The 13,864-nt window shown below is 37.1% G+C and overlaps 3 protein-coding genes across 3 annotated transcripts; 2 read left to right on the top strand and 1 right to left on the bottom strand.

Moving 5' to 3' along the window:
• Positions 1-712: 712 nt before the first annotated feature.
• On the top strand, positions 713-4,512 carry LOC130979567 (hexokinase-3-like). Its single transcript, XM_057903029.1, has 9 exons — positions 713-999; positions 1,770-1,920; positions 2,015-2,194; positions 2,639-2,713; positions 3,155-3,310; positions 3,396-3,494; positions 3,574-3,701; positions 3,864-3,945; positions 4,035-4,512. Exons 1-9 carry the CDS (start codon positions 728-730, stop codon positions 4,386-4,388), a joined length of 1,497 nt encoding a protein of 498 aa, XP_057759012.1. The 5' UTR covers positions 713-727; the 3' UTR covers positions 4,389-4,512.
• Positions 4,513-8,270: 3,758 nt separating this feature from the next.
• On the top strand, positions 8,271-10,442 carry LOC130982238 (uncharacterized). Its single transcript, XM_057906142.1, has 7 exons — positions 8,271-8,397; positions 8,487-8,606; positions 8,800-9,255; positions 9,332-9,471; positions 9,545-9,665; positions 9,787-9,927; positions 10,050-10,442. The coding sequence occupies exons 1-7, from the start codon at positions 8,338-8,340 to the stop codon at positions 10,131-10,133; spliced, it is 1,122 nt and encodes a 373-aa protein (XP_057762125.1). The 5' UTR covers positions 8,271-8,337; the 3' UTR covers positions 10,134-10,442.
• A 195-nt stretch (positions 10,443-10,637) lies between these two features.
• LOC130982614 (ubiquitin-conjugating enzyme E2 20-like) lies at positions 10,638-12,110 on the bottom strand. Its single transcript, XM_057906656.1, has 6 exons — positions 11,891-12,110; positions 11,584-11,611; positions 11,256-11,483; positions 11,101-11,164; positions 10,948-11,007; positions 10,638-10,859 (listed from the first exon to the last, which is right to left on the bottom strand). The coding sequence occupies exons 1-6, from the start codon at positions 11,998-12,000 to the stop codon at positions 10,813-10,815; spliced, it is 537 nt and encodes a 178-aa protein (XP_057762639.1). The 5' UTR covers positions 12,001-12,110; the 3' UTR covers positions 10,638-10,812.
• Between the last annotated feature and the right edge of the window lie 1,754 nt (positions 12,111-13,864).

The following is a 13,864-nucleotide window of genomic DNA, read 5'->3' as shown; positions in this document are numbered from 1 at the left end:
CCACCACTAATTAATATACTACGCAACATAGTAGTTTGTTTGTTCAAAGCCACAACAATTTTAGTAATTCAAAAGACAAAGAGAATGGCATGTGAATATGTAGTGATGAGATTCATGAAAAGAAAAAGGAAAAAAAAAAAGAGTGTGATTGAGAGAGAGAGAGAGAGAGCAAAGAGGGAGGTGAGAAGTCAAAGGAGTCATTAACCTCAAAATCTGTCATAAACGGTAAAAAAAGATCTCTTTGGCAAAAGAGATACCGTGACAAATCCGAGAAATTGAAAAGTGTAGGAGGGCAAATCAGTAATTACGCACAGCCTTATAAAAAGTGTGAAGGGGGCAAACCGGTCCTCCTTCCAACAACACATCCTAATTTCCAAACGAGTGCGGAGCCGCCGTGTGTCTCAGTCTCTCTCTCTCAATCTCTCTCTACACTTTTCCGGTAACACTCGCCGGAAAATCTGATACTTCAATCGCCGGCGAGTTCTGTTTGTTTCGCTGGAGAATAGTCTCATCGGTGCAGAGTTTTTGTTTAGAGAATCATATATAATATTCAGAGGAGTTCGTTTTTCTTTTTTTTTTTTTGATTTTTTGTTTTTGCATGGTGAAACGGCGCCGTTTTGTGATGGTTGGGAATAATCAGTGGAGAGCGGGGTGGCGGCAAGGCAAGATGTAGTTTTCTTTCTGTGTTTGGTTGATCGGGTTGGTGGTGGTGGGGGGGAGGGAGGAGATGGGAAGAGTGGCGGTGGGGCTGGCGGTGACGGTGGCGGTGGCGGCTTGCGCGGTGGCGGCAGTGGTGGTTGGGAGGAGGGTGAAGAGTAGGAGGAAGTGGAGGAAGGTGGTGAATGTGTTAAGGGAACTTGAGGAAGGTTGTGATACGCCAGTTGGGAGGTTGAAGCAGGTGGTGGACGCCATGGCTGTGGAGATGCACGCTGGTTTAGCTTCCGAAGGTGGTTCCAAGCTCAAAATGCTTCTCACCTTCGTTGATAATCTCCCCAATGGGTAACTTTTCTGTGTTTTCCTCTTCGTTTTCTTTTTGATTCCGTTCCCCCTTTTTGGTTGATTAACTGTGTCATTGAATAAAGTTTTGTTATTTCTTTATTGTTATTGTTGTTGATTAAGTTTTTTGCTTTGGTGATTATATGGTTTCTTGAGTAATTGTCTTTTGATTTCTTCTTTGTTAAACCCCCTCTCATTTGTATTTTGGTTCTATTGTTGTAGCTGCGTTTGTCTGAGCTTTTTCCCCTAGTTTTTGGCTTGTGTCCCTCTTACGCGCTTGCAAGTTGCAATAAATGTGTCCAGCTGTGTGCTTTGTCCACTTACTTATTGTTTGTTTGTTTGCTGTTTCCACTACACATTTTTATTGCATATTTGTTTTTGGTGTATTTTGATTTGAAGCATTTGGGTTTCTTTTATAGTTGGAAATGCTGTTTCTAAGCACATTTAGCAGCTTTTTCCATCACCAAATAAGTTTGTATGAACAATGGTGTCTTGAAAAATCACATTATTATGATCATTAACTTAATTAAATTTTAATGCTGGCTGAGAATGGCTTATACAATTCATAGGTTGTTGTTTGCTTTAAGATATGTTTACTTATTTTGAGTATTATTGGTCGAAAATATTCAACTACTGGAACAATTCCTACTTAGTAAAAGTAAAAGACAATGATGTTTACATATTACCATTATCAACATGCTTGTGCATAACTTTCTATGTTTTGTTTGAGGATTTCGTCAACTGAATACAAAAGTGATGTATTTATATATCAGGACCGAAAGAGGAACATATTATGCACTACATCTTGGGGGTACAAATTTTAGGGTCTTGCGGGTTCATTTAAATGGTCAACGATCTTCTGTCTTGGAAAATGACGTAGAAAGACAACCTATTCCTGAACATCTAATGACTAGCACGAGCGAGGTAGTTGAATTTAAAGTCTTAAAATGCTAGGTGTCTGGAATTTGTTTTGTTCTACTAACAGGAGTATATCTTATTTTATTTTTGTTGAATGCAGGAGCTCTTTGATTTTATTGCATCTTCATTAAAGGAGTTCATTGCAAAAGAAGGAGATGGTTCCAATATTTCTACTAACCGAAGGGAACTTGGATTTACTTTCTCTTTTCCCGTAAAACAAATGTCAGTTTCCTCAGGCATTTTAATCAAATGGACAAAAGGTTTTTCCGTTGTAAATATGGTTAGTGCTTAACTTCCAAGTAGTTTCTATAAGTAAAGTTCATATCATAGGGAACTTTGTGAAAGGCATAATTTCTTGTTTATTGCTCATGGGAAAACTTGGTCACATACTTTGGTGTTTTTTTTTTTTTTTTTTGGGGGGGGGGGGGGGGGGGGGGATGCATTATCCTGAACAGGGTAATAATTAGTTTTTAAACTTCTTTCTAAGATATAAACATAAAGTATTAAATTTGTTTGGTAGAATTAAAAGTATTGATCTTTGCTTATGCTTGATATAAGTCTCAAAGCAAGATTATAACCTGCTCTATGTTAAAAAATAGATAACAAGGCAATTAGTCTTCTAAAATAGATATAAAGATCCCTGTTCAAGTTGCACATGTCTTTCAGGCTGTATTTTGATGAACTATATTTAAAATTATTAAGATAGGAAGTTGTTTGTTGTCAGGTAGGAAGAGATGTTGCTGCATGTTTGCAGGAAGCATTGTCGCGAAAAGGGCTAGATGTGCATGTGGCAGCCCTGGTAAGAAACTTCCTTTTTCCCCCTTATGATTATGATTATTGTTCATTTTTTGTCCATTTGCTCGGGTATTACCAGCAAAAGAAAGCCAGTTATGTTTGTTAAAGAAGTGTGATTAAGGATGTCTTCTGATTTTTTATCGCTTGCATCTCCAATAAATCGTGTTTTTCTAGGTTCTAGGAGATATTCATTTTCTTTCAGGATATCTGTTATTTTTGTTTCCCTCAATTCCCTGCAATAATTTTATAATTGTAGATGGTATAGGAGTGTTAAGTGAATTGCTACTTTTTCAAAAAGCCACGATGCGACTTAAATTCTCTACTTTGAGGCTGGGGATTAAATGTTAATTTGTATTTTGTTAGTGCGCTATCAAATGTATGTTCTTTTTGTTTCATTTCATTTGTCTTAATTAAAAAACCATAATTTTGTGTTCATTTTAATCAGGTTAATGACACTGTCGGAACATTAGCTCTTGGGCACTATCACGATCCAGATACTGTTGCCGCAATTATAATTGGTACTGGTACAAATGCCTGCTATTTGGAACGGATTGATGCTATTATCAAATGTCAGGGTCTTCTTACAGCATCAGGACGCATGGTATGTTGCTCCTCCTTCTATTTGATTTTTGTTATTATTATTATTTTATTTTTTAGCTTACTACAAACTTTTTTTTTAATTAAAGGTTGTCAACATGGAGTGGGGGAACTTTTGGTCATCTCACTTGCCGAGAACATCATATGACATTGATTTAGATGCCGAGAGTCCTAATCCAAATGACCAGGTTAGGTTCTGCATCTTATGATCCCTAGTGCTCAAACCTCAATGTGCAATGACTAAACTTTATGGAGTTTTTGGTGCAGGGTTTTGAGAAAATGATATCAGGAATGTATTTGGGTGATATTGTGAGGAGAGTCATTCTCAGGATGTCAATGGAGTCGGATATGTTTGAACTTATTTCTCCCAAGCTTAAGATCCCTTTCATACTGAGGTATGTTTGTTGAAGAGAGAAAATACCCTTTAACTGATGAAGATGAGAGATATTTTCTTGAAAGTTGGAATTCACAATTATCATTTCTGTTCTGAATTGTGGTGTATATTATAAAAGCCTATTATGTTCCATGTCCAATTGTTTTCTTCTAATGAGTTTCAGGACTCCTTTGATGGCCGCCATGCACGAGGATAATTCTCCTGACTTGAGGGAAGTAGCAAGAATCCTTAAAGAAGTCTTCGAGGTAAACAAGTCAAACACCATATTTTTTGTCCCCATAATCTAACAGCAACAAGTTACCTGATGGGTTTGGACGTTTGGTTGTCCTTACAGATTCCAGAAGTTCCAATGAAGGCAAGAAAAATTGTGGTGAAGGTGTGCGACGTTGTCACCCGTAGAGCGGCTCGATTAGCGGCAGCTGGTATTGTTGGCATCCTGAAGAAGATTGGTAGGGACGGCAGTGGTGGCATTACGGGTGGCCGGGGTAGAAGCAACACAAAGATGAGGCGAACGGTTGTGGCAATCGAAGGAGGTTTGTATTCTAGCTATAGTTTGTTTAGTGAGTACTTGCATGAAGCACTGAACGAGATATTGGGTGAAGATATTGCTAAGCATGTAATTATAAAGGTCACAGAAGATGGATCAGGCATTGGAACTGCACTTCTTGCTGCCTCGTATTCATCCTAAAGATGTTGATAGGAAGGAGGGTACAGCTGCTATATATATATTTTTATATATATACGTATAGCCCTGTAAATCAGAATTTATTCTCCATGTTTAATATCTTTGTATAAAGGGAATGTTTCGTCTATTCTTTGACCAAGTTATCCATTTATATAATTCTTGTCATATTTTTTAACTGGATGGTTTTGTGTTAATGCATTGATCTCTCGTATCTTTGAGATCATCTGCGTGTAATACCTCCATTATTAGGGCAGGTAATGAGTGACTAAGCTTGAAATTGAATATACATATTGTTTCCTTCCAAAAAATGTTGCCTTCAAGTTTGCTTTTGTATTCATGGGAAGCAACAGTTTTTCAATTTTTTTTTGGGAGTAAAAATATAAGAATTCTATATCCGACTGGTGGATTTCTTCTTTTATTTTTATTTTAATACTCTTTTAATATATGAAAAAAAATTCTAAAATAACGATTGGTAAAATAATAAAATGTGGGATTAATTATTATTAAATTTGTAATTTTCATCATAGGTGATTTTTATTATGTTAATCCTGTAAGAATAAGTTTTTCTAAAATAAGAAAAATTATTAGAGTAATTAATTTGTTAATTTTTTTATTATTAACGGGCTAAAATCTAGAAAACAGACTACGAAGATATTAATCATAGCAAAGATAATCTAGAAGTGTTTAATATTCAGTTCGAATTTAAGACATATTTTGTCGGATTTGAATTTGTTATTTTTTTTTTGTTTTTTACGGTATCCTCCAACCTGACAGGCCAAAGATTAATCTGTGGCAGTACTGAGCTCCATTTAAGGGTTTGTTGTTGGCCAATAACATTCAGTGCTGTTTTTAGATTAGGTTCGGATTATAGTTCGAATCATCCGACTCGATCCGAAGTCTTTTTTTTTATAATAAAAAATATATCTTAGAATAAAATTAATAATCTCATATTACATTTTTATATTTCAATTAATATTTTTTGTTATACAATATTATTTTTATTTTAAAATAATTTATTTTAATATAAATATGATATAATATTTATTAAATTTATAAATTTATATATACTAATTTTATATCAAATTTTAATCCTATTTATTTCAAATCATTTTTGAGTTATAAATTCAGTATTTTTTAGAATGGGTTATTGAGTATAGAATGAACATCCCCATACTATCTAGAATAACCATTTGAGTACTAGGGATAATAAACATCTTTTCGAAAAATTAAATTGATTTTGGAATTAACCAAGAATTGAACTCTTGACCTTTCGGATCTAGTGCTTTAATACTATGTCATGATACCACTCATCCCAAAAGCTTCAACTGATGGAAAAAGATAACATTAATGATTATATCTCTAATATCTCATAAACCTCCATTGTACACATTGTATGAATATTTCATTGGCTCCTCATACTTTCTCAAATGTGAATTATAAACAAAGGAATGAATGAGTATCCCAAAATTTAGCTAATCCTAATGCAGAATCCTTCTCTTCTCTGATTAAGCATTACGTTTCACTCCTTGGCTAGGAAAGTCTCGATAGCTGTTATAAGAAAAAAAAGGGTGCATTTTTACTTGAATGTTACTATATTTTCATTGAGAAGTAATAAAGAATCCAAATAAAATATCTCAAAATTTTGGCAAAATAATTGAACAATTACCTAAATTTGCACCGAAGGCTACAACGAGGAATGCTACTGCAGGCCGCCGATTTCAAGCCAATAACCAACTTATCTATGTTGATCTTTGTTTAAAAATCCAATGAAAGATGTCAAATAATGTAAATAGAATAAATGACCATTTGTACCCATGATAGATGAAAACGTTGATATTTGTACTCATGAAAGCTCGAAACTAATTTTGTACCCATGATAGATGCCCTCCGTGTGACAAAAGTGTCTTTACTTGGATCTGAGCTTGGTTCGTGGGTTTCCAATCCTACGTGGCACTCACTTCCTCATCTTCAACCCCTCTCTCTTTCACTCACACACACACTCTCTCTCTCTTCACTCTCCAATACCCACTCTGACCCCTTCTTCACAGCACGTTCAATATCCTCCTTCAATTTCCCAATCACAGCATCACCTTCTCATGTGACCTCACAGACCAATCCCTCTCCTTCTTCAAGTCCTAAATTTTCCCCTCTTTCACATTTCCTTCCTCTACCAACCTCTCACGTTGTAATCGAAGCTTCTCCGCTTCCTCCCGAACAGTCCTCTTTCTCATCTCAGCTTCTAGAAGCTTCTCTCTCACACTCCTAACCTCGCGAACAGCACATTCAAGCTCACTCCTGAAACCGTCCCTCTCCACATTCAACTGAACACTAAGCTCGCTTGCCTCTCGCTTCAAAGCGACGACGTCGTTTAGCTCAGCCACGACCTCATCAAAGCGGAGACTCAGCTCCCTCCCTGATGCTTCTTTTGCTGGTTACTTCTTCTTTTCTCTTCTCCGTAACTGTGGTAGCGGTGGAGTCGTGGAGAAGCTTCCGCTGATGCTGCATGGTTCTTCTGAGAACTGAGACACTACCTCTGAGACTTCACCTTCTCTTTTGTTGATGATAATGGGGTTGGGAATGGGATGTGGGTTCTTTGATTCGATTTTGTTATCAGGGTTTTGAAGATGAGGCAGAAGGATGTCCGATTCTGGCTTCAAAATTGGAACTTGATTTCGTTTGGCAATGGGTGTTTCTGATAGGACCTCTTTTACAGACTCTTCCCCTAACACTGGTGGTGGTTGCCGCTGTGGTATTTGTTGGTTAAGGTTTGAGTTGGGGAGAGAGGGTGTAAGGTATTGTTGGGAGGTTTGATTATTTTGGTGATATGGATTTTGGTTTTGGGTCTGGGATTTGCTGATGCAGCAACCCATGTGGATGTTTGAAAAAACAATGCGAGAGGGTTGAAGTTTCAGAAGGTTAGTAGTGGTGAGAAGAGTTCATTGGGGTTGGATATTCGGGTATTGGTTTGAAAAACTGGGCACAAGAGACAGTGTAACGGCTATTGAAGTATAGTAGAGAATGTGAGGGCACTGTGCAGAATTGGATGGTGAGGGAGCGGAGTGTTGAGGAAGAAGGGGCCAGAGTGGGTATTAGAGTGTGTGAGTGAGAGAGAGTGTGTGAGTGAGAGAGAGAGAGAGGGGTTGAAGATGAGGGAGGGAGTGCCACGTAGGTTCGGAAATCCACGAACCAAGCTCAGATCCAAGCCAGGGCACTTTTGTCACACGGAGAGTATCTATTATAGGTACAAGATTAGTTTCGAGCTTTCATGGGTACAAATATCAGCGTTTTCATCTATCATGGATACAAATGGTCATTTATTCAATGTAAATAATATAAAATTTATTTTACTAATTTATCACTTTAAAGGAATTTAATATGGATTTCAACCATATTTTTAAATAAGATGTTAATGAATAGAAGCAGGTTTTACTTCCATAATAGAGGATATTTCTTCTACATTTCACACTAGAAATTTTATAAAAGTTTATTTTATTATAATCAATTAATTGTAAAAGATTTTGCTAATGAACTAATTTAGAATATAGTCAATTACAGCAATTCAGCAAACTAATGAAAAAATATGCTAGTTACATTAAAAAAAATAAAACTCCTCACTACTCCTATTTTCTTAAATTTTAAAATTAAAAAAAATTAACTGAATTAATTTATATTATAATTGATTTTTTCGAATTTTTCAATCTTAAATTCAACTTAAATAATCTTTAAATATTCTTATTTAGAACGTATTGGTAAATAAGTAAATAACAATAGTCTAATAATAAAAAAAAACAACAGTATAATAATAATAATAATAATAATAATAATAATAATAATAATAAGTAAACATAAAATAATTTTTTATTTAAAATTGAAATTGAAACGAAAAATAAAAGGACGTGGGAGGAAGGATAGGCGGTTAAGTGATTGAGTGAGTGAAGTGTTGGAGAAGAGAATGGCGCCCGATGCAGCCGCCGCCGCCGGCAAGAAGAGGAAGCGCTATCTCCCTCACAATGTCTCTCCTCTCTTCTCTCATCTCTCTTCCGTTGCTTTTTATTCACGCTTTATTTCTCTGCCCCTCTTACACTTAGTTTTTTTTCTCAGAAGCCAGTGAAGAAGAAGGGTTCATACCCACTGCGCCCCGGCGTTCAAGGTTTCTTCATCACCTGCGACGGTGGTAGGGAGCACCAAGCCTCTCGTGAAGCTTTCAATATCCTTGAATCGGTACTATATAATTTCCCTCCTTTTCCCCTCAGCACTAATTCATCAATTATTTACTCGTGAAATTAATTTAGGGATTTAGTTCTGTTTCTTTTGTTATCAATTGCAAATGTTCGTTTTAGCTTTTACGTTTGGTAGATTATATAATATAATTGCTTGATTTGCCATGCTATGCTGTGTTGATTTTGTCTAACAGTTTTATGAAGAGCTAGTTCATGGGGAAAATCCAGGTGCTAAAGGATTACCTAACAAACCTATGAATACAAAGATTACGTTCGCGGATTCTGATTCTTCTAGTAGTGACGATGACGCGGAGCAGCAGGAAGAAGAGGAAAAGGGGGACAAAACGCTTATAACTGAGGGAAAAGATAACGATGATGGTGATGCAAATTGTGGCAATGGAGCTGAGGGAAAATCAGATGCTCCGAAGATCGATGATCTTGAACCGAAGATCGATGATTCCAATGCTGATCCAGTAGACAAAGCTGATGATGATAAAGGAGAAGTTGAAAATAAAGCTGATGAGCCACCAGCCATGAATCAGTGTTCCAAAACAGATGCCCCAACATGCAATTCGAAGGAGAAAGGGGAACAGAAGTCGATTGATAGGTTAATTGAAGAAGAGCTTGAAGAATTGGGAGACAAGAATAAGGTGACTTGATAGGACTAGTGTTCTCTGTTAAAAGTTTGGCTTGTTGATCTCACTATTGATTTTTTCCTTCTTGCAGAGACGATTTCTCAAGCTTGATTCAGGTTGTAATGGTGTTGTATTTGTACAAATGCGAAGGAAAGATGGGGACAAAAGCCCCAAAGATATAGTTCATCAGATAGTGACATCAGCAGCATCGACGAGGAAACATATGTCAAGGTACATGCAGTTTCTTTTGTCAAAACAAAAATGAGAAAATGAGAAATAGTGATACAATATTGCCCACTTTTAGGTTTATTTTGAGAATTTTGCCAATTGAAGTCTCATGTTATGCTTCAAAAGAGGAAATTTCAAGGGCAATCAAGCCTCTTGTGGAGCAGCACTTTCCAGTGGAAACTCAAAATCCGCAGAAGGTAATACTTTGCATTGTATCTTTCAGCTCAATCATTTTTGGTTTTGAACCTGCATTCCAAAATACTCAACGACTGTAAAAAGATGGATCTGTTGTGATGATGAGAATTGTTACATGTGCAGTTTGCTGTACTGTATGAAGCCCGTGCAAATACTGGTGTTGACAGGATGGAAATCATTGATGCAGTGGCAAAGTCAGTTCCTGCACCTCATAAAGTTGATCTCAGTAATCCTGATAAAACCATAATAGTTGAAATTGCCAGGGTAAGAAAGCCACTCTTGTTTTAAATATAATTGAAACTGTATATCATATGTGGTTTTTTGTGATGCTTTTTCTCTGGGTACCGTTTGGGCATATAACTAATGCGCCTTCTTTCTCGTGGCAGACTGTGTGCTTGATTGGGGTCATTGAGAAATATAAAGAATTTTCCAAGTACAATCTGAGGCAGTTAGCATCACGGAAAGCCTGATTGTTGTGGTGCAAACACTTGTAGTTTCTGCAAAGTTATGTTTAGTTAATTAATTTAGCAGTATTTAGACTAAAGTTAGTCTCTGACGATTGTGTTTTTAGGAAGATGCTAGATTACTTTCTGCAGGTCCCATGAATAGTGAATGTACTCTACTATTTAGACTGCAGTATTTTTTTTTTTTGGTGAGATTTAGACTGCAGTATTTAGGAAGATGCTAGATTACTTTCTGCAGTATTTAGAATTTCAATCCCAAGAAAATATGCTCATTTAATTTTGATGCGTTTAAAGCCAAAAGGATTCAAATTCATGTGTTAATAATTTCTAATCAAGAAAATGAGTGACGAAAGTTTTAACCATATAAAGTAAATTAATTTGATGATTAAATTTTTTTCTTATTTATGATGTTTTCACCGTGGTTATGCATGATTCTTATGTACCTTTAACAAATTATGGTTGTCATGTTAAAATTGCTCAATTAGCATTCCACTTCAACGTGGATAGGAAAATCAACTGATATTGAGAGTGGGAAAAAATGATATTCTTGTTTCATTTATAATGGAATCATACTAATACATTTGTAGAAATTCAGAAGCCGCATCAAAAATTCTAAAAGCCACGCCACGCCTCCTCTTTTTCTCCAACGAAAATAAAGAAAAAGAAACCCTTTCAAGCTGAAACTTTAAGCACTAGGAAGTTTGTGCAGCTTCTCCACCATCTTCCTGTATTCTGTAGAACACAGCAAAAAACCAACTTTATTAGCTCACTGCGAAGGCACAAATACACATACAAATTATATTAAAGAACATATGTTTACCTTCTTGATTGCTCCAAAGCTGTGCTGCTTGTGGATTCAGTGGTGAGCTAATATTTGGCTCTGAGTTATGGGCAGAGATGATAAGTAAATAACCGGGAAAAAAAGCAGTTTTAAAATTCAAAGCAGTGTGTGTTTGAGCTTTGCAAAACTTACCTCCAAGCAAACTTTGAATTGATAGCAGAATTGTTCTAACATCATAAGCAGATGACCATTTATCCTGTTACAAACAAAGAATTGTTCTATCATAACCAAGCTTTGTATTGTGTTGATCAAATAAGAAAGGACAGGAATCTTCACATAATTACTACCTGAAGAATGTCCAAGCATATATTACCATGAACATCTACATTTGGATGGAAGCAGGTGCTTTCAAATTTGACCTTTGGAGCCTTAAAAGGGTAATCATTGGGAAATGAAAGTGACAACTTGTACTCAGTTCCTTCAAACACAGTGTCTTTACTTCCTGTTATTGTCCCTTTCCAGCAGAATATGTTGTCCTCCTCAGGAAACGCAGATATACCTGAATCTCCACTCATCTGAAATTCCCATGAACACAAAGCTTCAATAATCAGTAATCTTTTTCCAAATCAAAGAGAAAGATCATATATGTATATAGTGGCCATATAAGCTTCTTACCATGAGCGCCATCAGTTCAGATTGCAATCTGTTCAATAATAATGGCCACAAAACAATTAAGGAGTTAGAAAGAAACAAGTACTTTAAGATCTTTTTTTACTAGGAACACACAAGAATCAAAACTCCATTGCGAAAACTCAACCCATAAAAAAGAACGTGCTTTCTTGTTAGAATAATGTAATAAAGAAGAAACAATACATCTTTAAAGGAAAAGACAGAGAACAAGAAGGAAATCTGATTTCAAATCGGCATAGCACAACTACTGAATCAATCGAAAACAATGTGTTAGAAAAGCAAAAAGAAAAACCTTCTGAGAACTGATTGAGAATCAACGGTCTTTGGCAGGGAAAGAGGCTGCTTTGAGGGAGCAATGTTGTTATCTTGAGCAGCTTCAGAGTGAACATTAACGTTGGCCATAGCGATCGTAATAGTATTGTACGATTGTGTTGAATATTGATGTATACCAATCAAAATTAGGGTTTCGCAGAAACAGAAAAGAAGATGAAGAGACAAAGAGAAATCAGAGGAAGAAGAAGAAGAAGTAGTTTTGTTGTGTTGTTGAAAGGGTTTGGTTTAAAAAGGTTGTGCGGATTCACGAAACGACGTCGAATCTACGACACATAATTTTCAAAAATAATTTGAACGTTGCAGGTACCAAACCCACAACGGCTAGTGTCCAATTTGGCAAACAGAATCACCGAATTGATATTGTCCAATAATCACCAAAATTAGTACTCAAATATTTTAAAAATGAATATTTTAATTTTTTAAAAAAATACAAAAATATCTTTAAAATTTTATTTCAGCAGACAAAATTAATTGCAATTTATTTTTTGATAGAGTAATTATCTAAAATCAGTCTCTAAACATTAATTAGTTAAGGACTAATCTGTCACCGATCTGAGCTCTATTTAAGAGTGGATTCAAACTCCCAACACTTATTTAAACGGACAAATGAACTGATTACTCGACTCACCCAAGTTGATTTTATTATAAGTAGATATGCTCATAAAATTATCATCACCGAATTTTCATTCACTGACATTCATTAGTATCAATTACACCACATAAAAAAATAAAATAAAATATAGTTATTATTAATTGTACAATACTATCCCGTAATTTTTTACACATTTTTAGATAAAAATAATGATAAATTTATTCATTAAATTTATATATATATATATATATTTATAATATAAAAAGATTTTTTGTATAAAAATATAAAAAAAGTATATATATATATATATATATATATATATATATATATATATTATCAGCCAATAATAATAATAATAATAATAATAATAATAATAATAATAATATTGCCAATGAGTTATTGTTACGGCCTGGTCCGGGATTCCCGCGGGTCAACCCGGCCCGGACTCCACCCGGCCCGGTCACGCAGCCTTCAACCGACCCGGACACGCGTCCCTTACGGCTCACACATAGCCATAGGACAGCGTCCTTGAGGATATGGGCCCGTCCCCATGAGGGGGGCCCACTACTGACATGTATATAAGGGGAAGATTGGCTCTTCCCCCAAGGTACGTCATATCCTTTCACCTCGCTATTCTGCCCGCTTGCACATCGCTGACTTGAGTGTCGGAGTGTCTTTGCAGGTGGCACCCCCCTCATCCTCTCTCCAGGACAAGTGCTCGTCTGCTCAACTAACCCGCAACCAGTGCGACCCAAGCTAAGGCGTCCTCACCCCCTCACTTGCACACCCGACCTGTCCGGAACCCGACAACCGAACATTGGCGCCGTCTGTGGGGAATCCTGCCTAAATGGAAGTCGCGCTAGGTCCCGGCGACCGAGCTCGAGCAGCCGGAGCGGAGGGGGCAGCCTCCGTCGCCTCACAAAGGGGGGGGCGGAGATCCCCCCAACAACACACGAGAACACGACCATTCGGGGGAACGGGCGGCGATAGCGCCATAATAATGCAGGAGCTACGCCACAGAGTCCAGAACCTAGAACGACAGCTAGCCGACCGGGAGCGGGATGGACGGTCTACCGATCCCAGTTATACCCCATCTCCCGGGAGCGAAGAGGAAGACTCTCACCGAAGCCGCCCGCGGCGTACATCCGCATCCCGGACGGAAGCGGAGAGCACGCGGGAGGAGTCACCCATAATGAGAAGACGAAATGACACGATCATCTACTCCCGCGGCAGATCAACCCGCCGAGCGGCAAGAGGTCACGGAGACGGGGAAGGAAGATCCGAGAGAACACGACAACCCGTGATAATGGGCGTCACCCCGTTCCACCGATCTATCCTCGA

Source organism: Arachis stenosperma, chromosome 5 (genome assembly GCF_014773155.1).
Source record: "Arachis stenosperma cultivar V10309 chromosome 5, arast.V10309.gnm1.PFL2, whole genome shotgun sequence".
Taxonomy (NCBI): domain Eukaryota; kingdom Viridiplantae; phylum Streptophyta; class Magnoliopsida; order Fabales; family Fabaceae; genus Arachis; species Arachis stenosperma.
This window is presented reverse-complemented; position numbering and strand designations above follow the sequence as displayed.